The following is a 20,041-nucleotide window of genomic DNA, read 5'->3' as shown; positions in this document are numbered from 1 at the left end:
CCACAAAAAAAAAAAAGTACGACTAGAACACATTTGCCGCCAAAAGTCATCACTTTACCTTTGAGCAGTTTTCACATTCATGATGCTTGCCACTGTCATGTGACATCTGATGTCGGATCAGGTTTGATTTCCAGTTGAAGGCCTTGGGACATTGGTCGCACTTATATTCTCTCTCCTCAGAGTGGGACAGTGTGTGAGCCTCCAGGCTGAGGGACGCACAGAAGAATGAGAAAAAGAGAGAGAGAGGATTTGCTTAAAACCAAGATCACCAAGAATGTTATTTAATGTTGTCACTGTGAGTGAATTTTACAGAACAACACAGTGAATGAAGAAGTCACCTTTGGAGATCTGGGAAGACCTGTTCACACTCTTTACACTCATGAAAGTCATGAGACCTGTGAAGGGGTCGCAGGTCTTGAGGTTCCTGGGCATTGATGTCACTGTCCTCTCCTGGACACACAAGACGTGTGACACCTTAAATAAGTTACATCACAGTCAATAGTCATGATAGTACAGATTAAAAGGAAGTACGGACATATGGAGAAGAAATCCAAACCTGCATCAAGGAAGGAGGACGGGGGCATCCCGCACTGCTGCATCTGGTGGTCCAGCAGTTGGCTGCGGGACTCAAAGTGCTGGTCACAGTCTTCACAGCGGTACTGCCTCTCCTCTGCAAAGTGGGAGGAGAGAACATAAAAAAAAAAAGATCTTTAGCAAGTTCTTTCAGGGAATGATATCATGTATGTGAGATGCAGACCATGAATATCAGGAGCCATGGAAGTATCGCATGAAGAGTCTTCTGCCTTCATGAAAAGTAGAAGCTCCTCACCGGGGAAAATATCTCGGGTGACTTTGTAGAAGATCTGAAACACAGAAACAAATATATATATATATATATTTACGCTGTAAAGGGGGCACTCTATTGCAAAGAAAATTGTGTTGCATACGTAAAAACATACGCTTGGAATGCAGCATACTAAACTAGTGATTAGCATGTCTGCTTTTTCAAGCGAGACATTTCATTTGAATCTAAACTCATCCCACTTTATATGGAGTTGGATTTTTTAGGCTCTCATAGGCTAACACGTGTCCAAAGTTGTGTAATAAAAGTTCAGTCAATGGCAACTGGTTACTAATGACATCATTGATATTTTTTTTTTTAGAACAGTATCTAATTTTAAAAACATCACAGAATAATTTAATCCTTTGCCATAATCTATAATCACAGCTCGTAGTGTACGGCAAATTTGCCTGTCATGTTGTTTATATTATTTCACATTTCCTCATTCCCAAACTTAAAAATGCCTTTTCAGTAATAGAACCACCACAACAAGCTCAAGCCATGGCACACTTCAGGAATTCCCCTTGCAGCCACGCCTCTTTCCCGTAGGCAAAGCACTCCCACACACAAAGCAACAGGCAAAGGCTATTTGCAGAACAGAAGACATACTGTGTGATTTCAAGTGTCATCACTAATATGTCACAAGTTACGCAAACACACGTGCACAGACTGTAGTCTTCAAAAGGTGGCTTAAATTAGCATTTTTCTTCAAATCCCAGAAACTTTGAATAAAATCCATTACGACAATGACAAACCATTAAAGGACACAAAATGTTCATAATTCAAGAGGTTCTCATGAAAGCATTGATTATTAGCCACATTATTTGCATTCACGTTTTCTCAGGTCACACCCAGGTGACTCCTTTAGACACACTCAATTGATCGGTATGCAATTTGTTCTTATAAAAAATCCCAGTCCAAATGAAAGCTGGTCTTGGTGCACAGAATAGAAACAATTTCAAATTTTAAAACAAATTGCCTAATCGATACACCAACAAGACCAACAAACTTTATTATTATTTTATTTCTAAATTATTATTATTATTATTATTATTATGCAATGAAGGCGTGGAAAAAAAACTAGCTCTGATCTATTTTGGATCTACAAGAATTTCAAGCACTTTAATTTGTATCATGATGCTCACACCTCCTTACAGACCAAACCCGCAAAGTGAAAGAGATAGCCAATAATATTTCATCACCTTGGCCCATCAGGGTAGATCAACAGGTTTCATGTTTGGGAATGCTGTTGCAGTCTGCTGTTGCAAAACAAAACTTTCTGATGCAAGCACTGTATTGTCATTCATAAATAAAGTGCAAATAGGTCAGAACAAGGCAGCACGCTGTTTGCTTTGTTCCCCATACAAAACTAATGTTAATTCGATGCTTGACTCTCTCGGTTGGTTGAAGGTAGAGAACAAATTGTGACCTCGATAATATATTTATCTATATGAGATATCACATATCGATATTGATATACCTCTACATGTGGAAATACTGTCAATTTGAATTAGGTTTTTCACAACATGCACAGTAAGTGATCAAGTGATGTAATTTTCTTTAGGTGTTTGTAATCGCTGCTGTTTTGTTGTGGAGGTTTTTTTTGGACTGATATACTGCAATGCAAGAAGAATGGCAATGGAGTCAGCCAAAGCTAATCAAATCCAAACGACTGAAACAAAAAGTAATATCTCAGAAAAAAAAAAAGTATTATCAGGGTTGGAAAAACATTTTTATCAGCAGGAATGCAATTGAATATTATAGAACATTTTTATGTATTTCAGTTCTGATTGCTTTATAATTATGTGACAGTTTCATTTGTGAGTGACAGACAATTATTGTAAAATGCATAAATGTCCTCACTCAATACTAAGTGAGAATCAATAGACTGGAAGAGATGAAGAGTGTAGGCAGACGGGACCATTTGAACCATGCCGGACATTAAAGCCGTTCAAGTCGCATTCTACCTTAGCTGACTTTGGGTTTGAGGCGGGGGGGGGGGGTGGTTGCCAGTCAATTGAGACTACATGTCATCAGACAAATATTCTTGCTGACATAAATAATCATCAATGACAGTAATTAAATGACACATCTGCATTGTATGTTTGTTGGGAAATAGGGCCACCTTTTCCAGGCATTTCAGGCATGATCTTGACGCCAGACTTTAGGTGTGCGATGCGTTTGGGCACACCCTGACATTTACATTTCTTTGTCGCATCTTATGAAATGTTCTTAAACAAAATGGCTGATGATGATTACACTTATAATTCATTTGACATTCAGTTCAAACGAGAAAGCGACAAAGCGCTAATTGCCCCAATTATCGTAATGAAAAAACACACAGCTTGGGGAAAGTTTCTATTATCAGTAAACTAATGGCAACATGACACGAGTGACAGCATTATGGGATTGAACGTTATAGGCTGTCACTTAATGTCAGTGTGTTAAAGGTTATTGATAAAAGTTACTTAACATGCTAATTCATTGTTGTTTTTACTGTTAAGGTTAATTGCCGGTTGCAGTTTTTCTTCAGTGGTCTTTTATGCTGCATTATGATGATTAATTAACTCCAAAATTAACTCTCTTTCTGCTATATTCCATTCTGTGGCTTCAAATAAACTGTAAAGTAAAATTTTGTTAACAATTGCTAGGATTAATGTTTTGGACAATGGATAGGCTAAATAATAATTGTTCTGTCTTTCATTAATAATTCTGGGTTTTCAGTTCACGCATGCAAAATTTTGTGTAATACTTGCTTTAAACCGACAGGTGCTATTGATTTAGTCAGACTTATTTTTTTTTTCCCAGACTTGAAACTATGGAATTTTAATCAAATGGTCTCCACTGAGTTAAAACATGATATTGACATGTATCTGTAATGCGTTTTTTTCAACGTTCTCCAAAGACGATCGTATAAAACCAGTTCACGATAGAATGACGTCAAGAGTGTGAGAGGGGGGGAAAAAAATCCCAGTTTAGCCAACGAGACAAAACAGGCTCTTTCCCCTTTCTCCCCTTACTCATTCCTTCCTCATTCACACACTCACCCTCCTGAGATTTGCTCATAAAGTTTTATGGTAAACAGAACTGGGTCAGAAATAAGAGGATGGAGGCCAGTTTTACTTTCACACTAGAAGGCTTGAATTGGAGCTTGCGATTGAGCCGTAATGACCAACACACCTGGAAATTGCTGAGGTTGTATGACATTGTCGTCATATAAATCAGGCGGCAAATCATCTCCGTTCGAGGGATTGCACTGGATTGGTTTAAATCCACTTCTCAGAAGAGATTTAACAGCAGTGTTCCTCGAGGGAGCCCGCTCTGTCTCTTCTCCTCAAATCTGGTGCCATTGTGTGTGTGTGTGTGTGTGTTTGCGGTGTGGTTTCAAGCAGAGTTCAGACTCAGCACTTTTCTGATGTTGTAAAAACCTGTTGGACTCAGGTAATGTGCAAGTTATCATTTGCAGCCCAGAATAACTATTTCCAGTTTTACATGGATGCTCAGAAGATCTAGCACACACACATTGACACATATGCAACACTCCACACACACACACACACACACACACACACACACACACACACACACACACACACACACACACACACACACACACACTCAAACCAATCCGTGAGCTGGGACCGAAAAAAAGCACAATCCAAAAGCCCTCATAAGCGCACTCAGTAGCAAAAAGTGACAGGGGCTTTTGCAAGACCACCCTACATTTAATCTATTCAATTTGAGCATACAGACAGGCATTGTGAGCGGCTACAGTGTGTTTTCAAAAACATCAATGTTGGCCGGAAGGCTTAAAGACGGCACATTGTACTGCGCTGTGACAGTGTGTAATAGTTAACAATCACCTCATCACAGCCATGTCCGAGACCTGTCGGAGCCTTACACGGGCACCAGAGCAGAACCGCCGTGTTGACAGCAAGTCACACCCCGCACACGGTTCTCTCTGCTTGTTTGTCTGCCTGTCACTTTGAAAACATAGAGGCCAAGTGATTCCAGACATCTTGCATCTTTCAAGAAGATTTGGGAATAGACCTTGAGTGATGCTTTAAGGAAAAGTGAGAAGATGGGTGACATAGGAGCTGCTGATTTGTCCAGGAAAATCTTTGTCAGGTGTTCACCTAAAGGAACACCCGACGCATAATTTCCCTTTGAATGAAGTTACAGTATTGCGTTGTAGCACGAATGTCCATGAATGACCGTTATGTCCGTTAGCCAGTACAACGCAGACCTCTAACAAAGTCATACAGAAGAGGAAACATATGGAGGCATTTGTTAGAATTGGAATTCTGAACGCTGCATAGTTTCAGTATAAACACCTTTACCGACTCAATTTCAATAGGGCCCTTACAGTTTTGTAAAAATGGATTTTTCTGTGTAATCCTGCTACGTGAATCTGTTCAACTATTTTCCTATTTTACCGTTATACAAAACGAAAATAAAACCCATTGCTTTTTCCAACACACCGTGACTCACTCTGTGATCTACTTACGGTTCATCTTTTTCTTTTTCTATGTTTAGCGACTCCTCACTGAGAGGTAACGACAAGCATGGAGCTTAAATTCCTTTTCTTTTCACACGGGTCACGCCATGGAATGCTCTGCACGCGTGTCAGGTAAAGTTTAGTCTCTTGTCCACCATGAAGCAATGACTGAGTGGGATTAGTGAGGTGAACAGACCCCCATGTGGGCAGCACGCACCTCTGGCCACAGCCAGGTGAGCAGCAAAAGACGGTGACATTCCTGACATATCTAAGAGTTTATATCGCCAGCGTGACATGGAAGTGTGGGGAAACATCATCTCGACAGGCCGCCTCTGATCCTGCCCTGTGGTCCTCGCACGGCAGAAGCCAGCATACAATTACAGAATGAAAACACACGCTGATAATGTAGAGTGTCTGTATTGTGTGCGTGCGTGTGTGGGAGAAGTGAGAGCAGGGTGGGCCAGTGGCACACGGGACTATCTGACTTGAATCACAAGAACACCTTTTAAGACAACAACAGCAAACAGGATAGGGAGTTAAAAAAAAATCCAGACCGATTGGAGATGATCAAAATGAAGTGTGAGTACGTTTAGATTACCCTCACACACAACATCTCTGGGTACATCATCATTTGGAAATTGAAAATTCCTTTTGCCTCTTATTCTCATCAAATCTAGTGTGTAGGGCTATTTTTCCTCCTGGACAAGCTGTATTTGTCTACATACCTGATCATCTATCTGGCAGGCTGTCAGGTTGTGCTGCTTGGCAGTGGGGGCAAACTGGATGTACTTCAGCCAGCTCCCGATATCTGGTTTACTGGCATCAACACAATATTTCACATGGCCTGACCCGTCCAAGATCTGGGGAGACAGAGACAAGTAGAGATCAATATCAGTCCAGGTTACAACCATACCTCCCACTGAGAAATACGTCTCTAATGTTGGGAGTCACCGTGGAAATTGAGGCATATTTAAAAAAATATTTTCAACATCTGAATTAGAGGAGGAAAAGATGAAGCGCATGAGTCACAGTTGGCTAACAAAATGTAACACTATTGCTGTGTTTACACTAATCCTGAGTAAATGCATGCAGAGGTATAAATATAGATTTATGATTGTATAATAATTAAATATTTGAATTGAATATTGTTTTATCTATTTTTCCTTTTTGTACTACTTCCGGGACCAATTTACTAGGAGCGTTCAGACAACATCAACAACAACAAAACAATGACGATGAGGACAACATGAACAACAAATCAATAATAATAAAAATAACAACAATAATAATAACAATAATAACAATGATAATAATAATAATAATAATAATGTGGGCTATGAAAAATAATACCTTTTTATTTATTGGTTTAGACACACACAAGAGATTAATAAAAGACATTTCCTACATCTTTAAGGCAGAATAAATTCGTTAATTGAAACAATTTAAACTCAAGAAACAGGACAGGCCTGTAACGCTCTGCTCATGAATTTCTTGACACGAAAATGAAATGCATTGCAAAAAATAACGATAAAAAAATATAGAAACATATGACAAGATATCGTAGACACTGTGTTAAGGGGTTTAACATGCATAGTGACGTCGTTTTAAAAATCATATTTATTTTAGTTTCTCGCTTTATTTGAACACAAATCATTTGAAAGATTAACAAATCTCTAGATCGAAAAAGATATTAAAAACACTGGCCAATGCAAGAATAACTTAACATAAAACAAGAATAAATTATCAAGGTTGAATGAACCCTTTTGTCCCCTTCTCCAGTATTGTTTTCCCGTCTTGAGCGAATTTAAAAGTCAAACTGAATTTGCCCCGACAGCGACAATTAACTCTCCAACGGCTCGTCGTAAAATATCCGTAAAATATACTTTTTTTCCATTTTAAAACCGTTTTTTTCCCCTTACCGTTAGTTTGCGTCGGCGTGCGGTACAAAACACTCGGGATGAGGAGTGCGCGTGGCAGTGAGCAAAAGTGATGAAAGTCCGCTTCAAAAAAAATCGGGATTTTTTCCTCCTTAACTCGGTCTCGTCGGTTACGATGCGACTTCCATTTTAACCGTCAAATAAAAAGAATAAAATAAATAGACCTAAAAAAAAAAACTTTTTTTCTCAGGTTCTCCAAGCCGGTGACAGACTCCTCTCCAGTGCGCGCATGCACACGCACTTCAGTGTCCGCCACACACCGCGTGTTTTCTCAACTCCAGTGCTCTCATCTCATCTCATCACCGCGTCGGCTTCCTCGACTCGTCTGACTGGTACATCTCCTTTCTATTCGCAGTGTCCCCAGACGTCCCGACTGCAATTCCCTCCGGTACATCAACTTGCTTCCAACTTTTCAGTGTGCGCGACTCGTCCGCTCCTCTCTTGTCACCCCTCCTGTCCTGACGCGCCCAGGTGTCCCCCCCCCCACCCCCCACCCCCCCAGACACCCCCTCCTCTTATTGTGATGCTCGGGATGTATCAATTATATGATAAAGGCGGGTTTAAGAGTTCTTCTCTTGCTGTGCGGGTCTTTCTCTTTTTTTAATCTTTTTTTTACGCACGATCCCATAAAGCGACATCCATCCTCACGGCCCCATTTTGGGCAACTGTCCCCCCGGCGGAAGCGACTCCTCTCCGCAGTAAATTGTAAAGTGACGGGGGCCCTGGGTCGGAAAGGTTGAGCGGGGTCAGCGAGAGGTCGAGATTGGGCTTCTAAAGGGATGAACTGTCCTGGCACACTTTAATGAATCAACAGAAGCTTCAAAGAGAGCCATTGTTCACATCTTCACCAAACTTGACCACAACACTCGGTGTGGGTTCATGAGGTGTTTTATGACAATGGTGACCTAATGATTATTTTGTTTTCTTTCGTTAGCTTTATCTAAATTTCGGATGTGCAATAATAATAATAAAAAAAAAAAAATAGGACACTGTTGTCAGAGAGCCGAGTTTATTAGGCAGTTCATAAAGCTGAGGAGGGCTTCAGCATTGGCTGATGAGAGCAGATGATGATGGATAATGCCTCAACTCTGTGACATTGACCTTCCATCCCAGATAATAGCCATTGTTTTGGCAAATCGCGGAGCAAATGTGCAGGAAGGACAGGAAAAATCATGTGTAAATAAGGCAGGACCTCGCCACCGATTCCCATCGTTTTGTGCTCCCTGAGAACCCAGCAGAGACCCCGGTCCGCCCGGTCATTGATTTCCTGCCTCTCCTCGACTTGTCTATTGTTGAAAGCCTTTTTAATTTAGCCATAAATTGGGAAAGCTCAAGCCGAATGAGCTGTTCTATTTTCTTCCTGTCAAGATGAGAGATTTGTTTTATGATGCATTGTTTATTAAATACAAGTAATCTGAGAAGGCTTCATGGCCTTTTCGCGTCTGATCCAGCATTCTGATTTTGTACGAAAAAAGGAAAGATGCACACTCCAGATTTGTGTGTGTGTGTGTGTATACAGGGGTAACAGTGTCGCAGGACCCCCCGAATGCCTGCAACATCGGTACAAGCAGTTTTACTCTCCCACGCCAGGAGATGGCGTGCTCCACTGAAACGAACTTCCAATTGCTCACAATGGAACATTGGACAGCGGAATGGCATTTAAAACCAAAATAAAGCAGTGAAATAACCATAAAACTCAACATTTCTCATAGAGCCTTGAATTATTGCATGAAATGATTATAATCTATTTCATGGAACTTGCCCATGAAATTCAGCTGCATGGACCTGAATTTATAATCACCTGGATGTGCAAGCTATAAAGCTTTCAAATGTGTTGTGAAAAGATGGGAGTTTGTTTAAACAGTGTTAACAAACCCGGGGATGATTTGCGACGCATTGGTGTAATTTGCATTTATTTGTGCCATAAAAACGATTGTCAAGTGCTTAGATAAATTAGATCGGCTTTATCTGAATTATTTGACGCCTTTGCTGTAAAGATTTTCGCCTTTGTGCTGAGCTGTTTATCAACACATTACAAACGCAACACATGCAAGCTTCAGGCGAAATTCCTTCTGATTATTCAACACGGTATTTTCATACCTATTTTGATCTCTTAAGTGTTCAATCATGTTTAGTGCTGAGGCTTTAAAACACCGTGGAATTTTCTTGCGGCTTTCTTGTTTGTTTAACATTCAGTCATGGGTAAAAAAAAAAAAAAAAAAAATCTTACATGCAGACAAGCTTTACGATGAAATGTCTTTTTTTTTTAAAAATTGAGCTAAGGTACAGCTTTATATTTTTTTGGGGATAAAGGAGATTTGGAGTTTGCTGCTGGGTTCTGGCCCCTTGTAATTCATAATGGGACAGAAGGAGGGAGGGGTGCGGGGGGTTCCCGTGTGGGTTGCAAACTGACTCCAGCCATGCAGACAGCTCCACGCTGCAGGTGAGGGGCCACATGGAGATATTGTGAAGGCCCGTGTGGCACATTCCATCATAGGAGGGCACGGGGAAAAAGACAGAAAGTCGACAAATCTCTATTAAATAGTTTGCCATTCATTGGGAAGACCTCCCGGAGATGAGATGAAAAGCTCAAGACAGACATATCAATTTTTCCTTTTACCTATAAATCCCTACATCACCCAAGATTAGTCTATATTGGAATAATCCCGTGTCCATACCAATTACCATTAAAACAGCGTGGAGGAAATGAAAGGGGAAAATGTAAATAGCAAAAATTGCAAGGCCTGGAAGTAGGCCTGTCGTGAGCAGTGTGTTAATCTCCACCTCAGTAATTTGGTTCTGCAGAAGAAGACAGAAGCCCTGCTGCTGTGCCCTGCACTTCATAAATCACTGCTTTATGTGGACAAGGTCAGCTCACCCCCTTCCCCTTCCACTGGCCCCTCCGCCATGTTTACCCGGCCTCCCGGGGGCTCTCAGGACCAGACCAGCCCACTTCTAATTACTGTGGATTATTTTCATTTGCCGGGGGTCAGTCAGGCATTCCGGCAGAAAGAGCGAGTAGGGATGATTTTCTGACAAATTCTCTGGCCTGCCAGAAACAGGACTGACATGTTTGCTGAATTAGCACCTGGATATTTTGTGTTCACGCTGTTTGTTTTGCCTTTGACAGTTCCGTGTGAGCGTCTATAGGACAACGTGTCCATTTCCTTATCATTACATTTAAACATCAGTTTAGTACTCGGGCGAGGGGTCAGACATATTTGTTTTTGTCAATTAAATAAAGGCAACATTCACATTCGAAGGAGCCATTAGGCGACATAAACCATATCGCTCTTGTTTCTTTATAGACAGACAATTCAGTCAGATAAAAAGACGAGGTGTGAAAAATGATGACTGACAGGAGCCCTTGAAATGAACATTTATAATTTTGCAGCATGAACAAATCTTTTTTTTTTTTGCGTAGGCCCACATTTCTGGTGGATGGATGGATGGATGGATGGATCGCTCCGACATGGACACAATGGACTGGAAACTTAAACAGCCCTGCTCAGCCCGGTTGGGGGGGCTCAGGCTGGAGGGAGGGGGGGGTGAGGTAATTAGAGCATGTTGCCGTTCGCCGCAGGGTGAACAAATTGGCTCTAAAACGCTCATAGATATCATCTTTAAAAGAGCTTTTATATGCTGTGGAGGTAAAGCGTGATGGAATTGAACACGCCACTTCAGATCAAGCGAGAGCAAGTGTCACACATTCATTACGTTTATCTCCAGTTTAACGTTTAAAGTCCTCCTCCAGACGGAATACTCTGACAATTTGCTTTTCCTGCGGCGTGTCCAATTGGAAGGCTAATATTTAATGTTGGCGGATATCAGGTTAAAATGTTGGACTTGCTCACTGTGACGGTGGAAAGACAACACTTTCTTGTCAGTTAAGTGTCGTAGGAATTTGAAGAAGATAAATCTTTGAAAAGTAAGCCAATGGGAAGGAATGCTATTTTTAGATTGTAAAAGTTATTATGTGGCATTAATCATGAATTTGTATTTTCATTTATTCCCTACAGCTAAACGAATGAATATTTTTAGCAGAACTAAATTTTATTTGGTGATCTAAACTTTTCAAGCAAGGAAGCAGAAAGACTAATGATTAGGGAATAATAAGTATATTCAAAATGTGTAAGTGGTCAAAGCTGTAAGCTTAGAAAGTATTAAATAAAAAAGGGAGTGGGGAAAAAAAGGAGAGAATGGGAGACCACAGTGCACCAGTCCTGCTTGGCAGTTCAGGTCAGCAGTTCGGGTGTGTAAGTGAGATGATTAAAGTCAGAATTACCTGAGAAAACAACAAATCAGCAAAAGTAACATAGCGACACGGAGTGACACCCATTAAAGGCTTCACTGCTTTTCAGTAGCATCAAAGCAGCCCCGAGTTAGGCTGGAATTAAATTCAACCCGAAGCAATGCTGAGCACCTTGAACATGTAACTAACACTCGGAACAACGTCTGTCTTACAAGAACACGCTATGTCGCTGCCTTTTTTTTAAAAGAATGAAAACAATCTGCATCAACTAAAATATATCTCTATATTTTATAAGACAATTTGCAAGTGACCTAAACTTTTATAATGACTTCAACCAAATCTATAAATCCTTAGTTTGACATGTGACATGTTAGATTGCGTGTTAAGATCATAAAAATGTCACCTAGATGAGGATGACGGCATTTTAAATAGGTCATTCCTTTATCATGCAACAATTGAAATGTTTATTTTAGATTTCTGGAAATTAATATAGAGATAAAAATAAAAACATTCCATTTTGAGGTGAAAAAGGTTAACCTATAACATGTTTGAGGAAAAATGTCCACCCCCCCTTAAAATTAACCTGATAGGGCTTACCTGGTGAAAGAATTATGTAAATAAAAGTGTAATTGTATCTTATTTTGGTTGGAAAAAGTCCAGTGTCCTTTTAATGCTAAAACCCAATTCTGTTGAAAAACGTTGATGTCAATGACGTAATTCTGCAGATTTATGATACTGTCTCTTTTACATACAATGTTAATGAGTCAACAAGCATGTCGTTTTTGGTGTGTCCCGAAAGTGCTGATTTTGCAGGTTACGAGGATTCCGCCCGATGCCGGCGATATTCTACAGGCTCCGTAATGGAATCTCACCTGCCACATTTCAGTAATGGACCCATCAGATACGAGCATCAGTGCTTGTCGGGTTTATTCAATTCCAGACCAATCATTCAGGTGTTATACACTTTTGGGTTAATATTCTAACCGTGCGGCTGAGGCCCTCGCTGGAGATAAATCTGCTTTTATGATGGGTTGTTATGGTTTTTACTGCTCTGGCATTGTGTGAGACTGATTTGGGGATCAATCACCTGCAGGTGTCTGCTGTGGGGCCGGTGAGCCGAGAGGATCGATGGAGGATCCGGAGTCGTGGTGATGGAATGGACCTGTGTGTGTATTGTATGATGAGTTGGCGCCATTGCATGTGTGTGTGAAGACAAAAAATGATGGAGGAGTGTGTGTGTGTGTGTGTGTGTGTGTGTTCTTTGGAGCAGATATATCTGGAACTGCTGCTGAAGCACCGATGAACAGTCGCTGGACTATGACCAGACCATCTCAGCTCTTATCCGAACGACACCCCCCCCCCCCCCCCCCTTCTCTGTGCACTTCTTTATCTAGATGGCACTTTGGAAAATCTCATTGTCACACAACATTTAACAAAGACAAAAAGTCTCACGCCTGCAGCTGGAGATGACAGACCCGACAGAGCGGCAACTACAAACTCTCACTGAAGAGTGTTTGACCAGAGATATGGGAGCACGGATGGCACGAGCGCACGTCAACAAACGGACACATTAGTCCTATCTGAGTTTGTTCAACTTGTTTCTCTCTGTGTCTGGATATGGTGTTTATCCTTGTTCATCATCTCTGACCATCAGATGGCTGCTTCCTCTATGCTGTCAGCACTTCTCGGCTGAAACAAAAGAGGCGGAGAGCGAAGCTTATGGTTTCTGAATCGGAGGAAGTTGGCGCTGATTACGCTGCCCCCGAAGAAGCATTCCGATCCCGTTAACTGGCGTTAAAGCTGAAAATTCCAAAGTGGACAACAAAAACACCGCAAGGGTGACCCTCATTTGCTGACCCACCCCGAACATCTAATCTAAAGCGTTGTCATTGGTACCTGAAACCTTTGACATTTGACCTTCAGGGCTTAAAAAGGAATGTTTCATACTCAATTAATTTCTATGATTGGGCTTGACCAATATTTTTATCTTTTTAAAAGTGAAGATAAGTTGTAATTTTAGTAATGACACAAAGTCGATGCAAAATTTGTCTTTGTGGGCCACATAAAATAATGTGGCGGGCCATATCTGGCCCTCGGGCCTTCACTTTGACAACAATGTTCTAAACAGAGACTATACCACTATATTCAATGCCCAGCAATTTTCTATTTAGATGCTTGAATCATTATTACATTTTTTCCTCATACAACCATGTGACAACAGGATCTACATGAAGTAGACAACATTCCACCTTCTTCACACCCTATGCCTGATAAATGCCTTTCTTGCACTTTGTTTATACGTCCGAAGGGTTGTTCATAACCAAGCTCAAGAGAGTATGTACACAAAGTGGACATCCTGATAGAAGGAAGTGTCTTAAATTTCTGTTTGTTTGACAGAAGCCCTGTCTCTCTCCTCCTCCTTGACGGGAAGACCCACCCCCCTACCCCCATCTGTCCAAGCGGGGCCACGACCCTGGCAGCACTCCCCTCTATTCTCACTCTTGCGTGATTGTGCATATGAAGAGTCCTTCCTGGCACGCTAAAGACGAACGAGCTTCTTAAACCTCAACGGACTGACAGTTTGATGTGGCGCCCGGACATGTTTATTGCATAATTGCAGCGAAGTCGTGACTGAGATGTTCCCCGTAGAATTGTGTTTATAAAAGTAGAGATGGTCTGCATCACTTTGCACCATTGCTGAAGCATTTCATCTTCACTTTGAGAGGAAGATTTTCTTTAGTGCATGTGAGTGTTAATTCCACTTGGCAGTGTGTCAGTGTGACATAAGCTCAATGTGCAGGCGAGCAGACCGAGAGGGTGTCCACATCCCCAACAAGATCAGGTTCAGGTTGAACTGTCCGCTTTCATTCCTCTCCAGGCTCCTTGTCCTGTCTTTTGCTCTCTGTAGGTCTTTCTCATTACGGCTATAGAAAAACACAACGACTGCTGTTGGGGGGGGCGGGGTAGTATGGGGGTGAGTTTCTATGGCCCCCGGACTAGGTATAGGGTTTGGCGACGGCTCGAGGGCTGGTGGTGAGGTGTGTCCTGACCGAGGGCCCTGGTGTAATCTCAGTGCTGAATAGACGAAGCTCTTAATAGAATCCCGCCGTCCGGCTGCCACTGAGAGAAACAAGAGCTGTAATGGATGGGTTCGGCTCTGGCTCCCACTTTCCCCCCGTGACCTCTGCGTTGGTCAGAAGTAAGAGCTAAAGAAGCATTGTAGCCCCAGGCCTGATTGAATGGGGAGGGAGGGAGGTGGCTGAGGTGGTGGTGGTGGTTTTGGGGTGGGGTGGGGGGGTGAGGCAGCCACGCTGATAGACCAATTTCCCACTACTGCGTGCAGCAGGGCTTGATTGATGAGGGCTGGTGCTGCTGAGAGGAGCCCCATCACATGCGATCACATAAATACTTATTCAGCTCGAATTGGGCCTGACAAGCCTTACGACAGCTTTGTGCTGTCACAGATATCATTGCAAGGAAAACGCTCCATTAATCATGCGTAATTAACTTTTCCAAGAGAGGTACTGCGCGGGACCACTAGTCGCCTGCTCACGACTTCTATTGTTTTTTTGTTTTTTTTTAAGGCAGCGTATTAGCGGGGATTGGAGGAGGGCTTATTAAAATCTAGAGCCAGTTTCCCTTGAGCCATTCAGTTTGTAAAGGAAACAGCTTCATTAGGATTGGTTTAGGGCTCTAATGGGCTTGATACAAAGCTTCCTCTCTGTAATGCAATCCCGTTCAGTGGACTTACAGTGCAATATCCTGTGAGCGTGCACAGCCATAATGTTGTCTTGTTTGAAGTGCAACCCGTTCGAACGCCTGCCACTAGTTAACTACTTCGACCCGCCTATAAAGTACTCTAGGAGTGATGGTAAGAGAGTCCAACGAGCAAGGTTGTCCACCCCCCTCCCCCCTTCAGTGATGTAGCCTGCCTATTGGAGTGAGGTCGTTTTGTTTTTTAGCAGTAGACCAAATGGTGAGACCATCATTGGGAATAAAACACAGAAACAAAAAAATGACAAACTTTGAAAACCTGACTTGCTGTTAACAATGTGAGATGTCAATGAGAGAATTTCTTTTTTTTACAGAACAATGGAAATAGGATCTAAAAACTGCCAAAATAAAAATCTGGTAATATTTCCAGTCAGCCCTAATAAACGAGAAGTATATCCCAAGGAAACACTTCAATCTATCACACAAAGGAATTGTTCATTCATTCTATTAGAAAAAAAAACAGTCAAAACCAAAACTGAATCCTGTTTGAAAAGGACAAATTAGTCTATCCAGACCTGATGGGTCTTGCAGGCAAACTAGATTTCTCTGACTCACCTAAACTGAGTCGGAGTCATAAAATGCTTCATTATTCACGATTAAATAAATGTATATCACATTTCAGAGGGAAATAGATCATACTGGGAGAGGATCATGTATGCATACACACACTCCCAGATCAGTCATTCCTCTTCCTCAGTTGGTCATTGACGGTCATTTCCTCTAGACATCCACCTCACATGCAGCGGGGACCTGACTCATTTCCTGCCTATTAATTGGCTCTGTCTGGACTTCTGAGAAAAATGACTTGACAGTAAAACATAAAGTCCACATAGACTAAGACATCTGTGCAAAGCAAATTCCAGCTACCTCCACTTTTTCATTCCTGTTTCCAATCATTTCTAAGTCATGCTCGGAGTATTTCATATTGTCGTCAAAGTTTATACAGAAATCCCTCTGCGTCTCTTAAAGATGCAAGAGAGAGGACAGATTAGCCGCAACAGAACATCCCTTATTTGACGACCTGGGAGGGAAACGGTCTCTGGGTGGTTCCTGGCACGAGCTGAGCTGATTGAAACTTTTGTATTGAACATGCTGAGTAAAGCAGATGTCTTTATTGGCTGGACCTGCTCAACCCTCGAGAGAACAATTAAAGCTCAAGTTCCTAAAGTGGCACTTGAGAGAAAATAAAGTCAGACACAAAGATTCATTTAAATTGATGGTACGTCCAATGGATCATATTTGATTCCAGAACAAAATTGAAGTCAAAAATTTCAGATGTCTGACTAGGGAAAATGCAATGGAATCATTTCACTCAAAAGTCAGGCCAAATTTCAAGTTTCTTCAAACTTGACACACAATGTCACAACAAACTCCGAACGAAGCATCATTATGAAACAGGAGGAGCACCTTGATGCTCGTACAAGGGAGGGGTGAGTGATTGTCTTGTTAAACACGAGGCCACTCTGTTTCCCAGATGAATCAAACCATTGCCTTGAGGGGAGAGTAGGGGGGCTACCAGGGAGAGAAGACCTGAATGAGAGATAGCCTGAGCGATGGAGACGAGTGGAAAGAGGCAGGGCTAAATTCCTGTGGCCACAGCTGTGGGAGCTGCAATCACTAAAATGTCGTACTGTCTCAATGCAGGCAATTTTTGGACGAAATAAAACAGCAAGACATGTCTGCTTTTCAAATCAGAGACGAACAATCAACAACCTGAGGGTTTCTTCTCCATCCCTCCATCTTCCATCACTTGGTCTAGCCGTCTGTCTTTCGTGGTACGGATGACCCCCTCTTGTGTCTCTATATTTAACCCTCTTTGTTCACCGATGGCCAATCGGTGCAGGCATCGGAGACGTCCATCATCGATCACTGGGTTGACAGTGAGCCCCAGGCGGGACGGCCCTGTTATTTGAATTTTGTGATGATTTTCTCAACAAGGAGGCTCCTCCTTCCTCTTCAGGCTTGGCATGGCTGAAGTTTGGTTTGGAGCCTCCATACCTTCGACGCATGTCCAGAAAACACAGTGAATTCACTGTCCGCGTGTTTAGGTCACGCTGAGGTGAGCAAGATGGATGGAGTGTGGAGTGCAAGTAAAATAGGTTTGCAAATTTGGACATTTCTCAGTAGCTTCTCCTACCCCCGTGAAGAAACACAATGAGAACTTTGGCGGTCGTGCTAATAAAAGTAATGCATATTTGCGATAAGAAAACAGCGAGGTAACTTGATTTATTGCTGTTATTTGTGTAGAAACCTTAATTTGGAGTCATGCATTTGTTATCTTGGCTTGACCATGTTTGTCTTTATCCATGACAGTGTGTGAAAGTCCTTGGAAAAAGTATCCACAGCCACAAAGTCCCTCCCGTTCTCTCATCATTTACTGCTTTGCTGCTGTTCATTTTTTTAGCCTCATCCCACAGCCTAACCACCACTCAGGCACTAAACGAGGATTTAGTAGTCATACCGATTGTCTCGCTGGTCACATTGTGTTATCATTACAGCCAGTTATAATTGGAAACAGGAGTCTTCCTAATAGGATGCATGGAAACAAGGCTATCTGTCTCTTCTGATATTCCCACACTGGCTAATCCATTTCCCCCATACATCCTGTATATCGCTTCAGCTGAGACGACAAAGTGGTTCATATATAAATCGCACTGGATTATAAAACGCAGGTGTGTTAATGTTTAATTTCCATATATCAGGGAATATGCACAAATCATACAATATCGTAAAAATTATGAAAAATCCACAGATAAGACGCACTGGACTATAAACCGCGGGGTTCAAAAGCTTGTCTAAAACGTAGCGGCTTATAGTCTGGAAATCTGGAATCGGTGTCCACTTGCCTGAAGAGACTCAGTCCACAGCTTGACAACTAATTTGTTCATTTCTAACTTAGCTTGTGATCTTAACCTTACATATATTCTGAAAAGAGGTGCACAGGCATGCTGTTGTGTCCCTAAGAGCACTTAACCTTGTATGAGGGGCCTGTCAAACAAAAAAGTACACACACTTCATTAGCACTGTCCGAGAGACGGAAGCACTCCTACACATGGAATCACTCCTCATTTGCTGTCTCAGGCTACCGCTGTGCAGAGTTAGGGATTGCTGACTTCCTTCCCCACGGTCCCCATGGCCTCTGCCGAAACATAATGCTCAATTTGTTCATATCCAGTAGCAAAGAAAAGGGCCACGCACAAAGCAGAAAATATAAGGTTTCAACCTGCCTTGCACTCACAGGTGTGGAATTGTCAACCGCTTCAGAACATCTTCTACCTCATACCACCACCTCCTCCTACTAGACTTTCTGTCAAAATGAAAGGACGGACGGATGTAGATGGACAACCGGGTGCGGGATGAGTGAGAGCTTTTGAAAGAGGGATGTATAATAGGCTGGCTATCTGATGCGATTAAAGGGAATTTAGTCATTTGCACACACAAGCATGCACAAGTATACACTCACACAGAGCCAGCTGCTATCTCACATTGCATCACGCTGCTCTGCACCTTCACACTAGCAATCACCTCTGATCTCGCATTCATCCAGTTTTGCTATGTTTCAATGGCATCAAATGCGTTTAGTCAACAAAAGAAGAGAGGGAGTGTTGCCAGCTGTCCCAGGCCACTCATTCCCACACAGGCACTTAATTTCACCCCACTACAATGAACATGGCCTTGGCCTTTCTGCCTTGACAACATACATTTTTGTTTACTAATGATCACAAAATGAGTCCACATTTGTAGTTACAAAAGGTAATTCACAAATTCAGATAATACATGTTATGAGTGGATTTGGAGTCAAGTACATTTATTGCTCTTTCTTCTTATCCAAAAATGACCAGTAGACAAGTTTCTGTACTAAAAATTCCTTAAGTGTAAAAGATATAAATGGGTTATGTAAATTGTAGTCACCCAAATTTTGGGGATAATGCAGTCAGTGCCTTTTTTATTTGTTTGCTTGTTGATATTGCCCTAATATTACATGAATAAAGGATTTGAAAAATATAATTTATATGAACTCTTTGTATGAAAATTACAAGTGTTCCACAGGGATCAATCTGAGGTCCTTTAAAGTCTTCACTTTGTTATATATTTTCAATTAACCAAATTATAGTAAATTGTGCTCAATCCATAGGAATGGCATATTGATTTATGTATTCTTTCATCTTTTGCATTTTATTAATTGAAAGACTATTTATCACTCTCTCACAAAAAGTTATTTTTATTCTTCCGTTCATATCCAGAAGAGAACAAATGGATCAGTGACTTTTCATTGAGATCCTGGGTTTGTATGCATTTCAAACAACTGCACAATAACTTATCAATGGCCAAGGAAGGAAAGGCAACAAGAAAGATATATCATAAGGTAAAAACGATAAAAGGGAGAACTGGGTGGAGATAAGAAGTAGTTGATTGCTTTGTGTTAGGATGACTAAGTCGACAAAGTAGTTGCTTGAATGGAATCTGCAGATCTCTTTGTTTGACCTGTGGATGCCAATTCATCACTATAGATGTTAAAAGACGTATGTGTGCACTGTTTTTTTTTTTATAAAACTCTCAGGTTAATTCAGGTCATCTTGTCCAACTCTCTAAAACTCGTCAATGCAAACTGCTATTTTCACACAAAAGCTGCACGCAACCTTATCTGAAAGTAGATCTTGTCAAGCAAACTCGATATTACCATTTAGGGGTGCTTCTATTTGGTGTCAGTTCAAAAGAGATTAGGTATGCCCCATTTA

The 20,041-nt window shown here is 41.6% G+C and overlaps 1 protein-coding gene across 11 annotated transcripts in view; it reads right to left on the bottom strand.

The window, feature by feature from the left end:
* The window catches only part of mecom (MDS1 and EVI1 complex locus), a 96,037-nt gene that overhangs the window by 12,617 nt on the left and 63,379 nt on the right, over positions 1–20,041 (bottom strand). For 8 of the 11 annotated variants that reach the window (XM_085916174.1, XM_085916173.1, XM_085916175.1 and 5 more), the window contains 5 exons: positions 6,065–6,199; positions 758–863; positions 557–670; positions 339–474; positions 59–206 (listed from right to left, as the gene is read on the bottom strand). In XM_085916174.1, coding sequence (XP_085772300.1) covers positions 59–206; positions 339–474; positions 557–670; positions 758–863; positions 6,065–6,199 — 639 coding nt within the window. The remainder of the gene's footprint in view (positions 1–58; positions 207–338; positions 475–556; positions 671–757; positions 864–6,064; positions 6,200–20,041) is intronic. The other 3 variants (XM_085916177.1, XM_085916182.1, XM_085916183.1) reach the window with 1 other exon arrangement.

The sequence above is a fragment of the Syngnathus leptorhynchus genome, chromosome 7 (assembly GCF_054491065.1).
Source record: "Syngnathus leptorhynchus isolate UIUO chromosome 7, UIUO_Slep, whole genome shotgun sequence".
NCBI classification, from domain to species: Eukaryota; Metazoa; Chordata; class Actinopteri; order Syngnathiformes; family Syngnathidae; genus Syngnathus; species Syngnathus leptorhynchus.
Note: the sequence above shows the minus strand (reverse complement) of the source record. Positions and strands in the feature narration are given on the sequence as shown.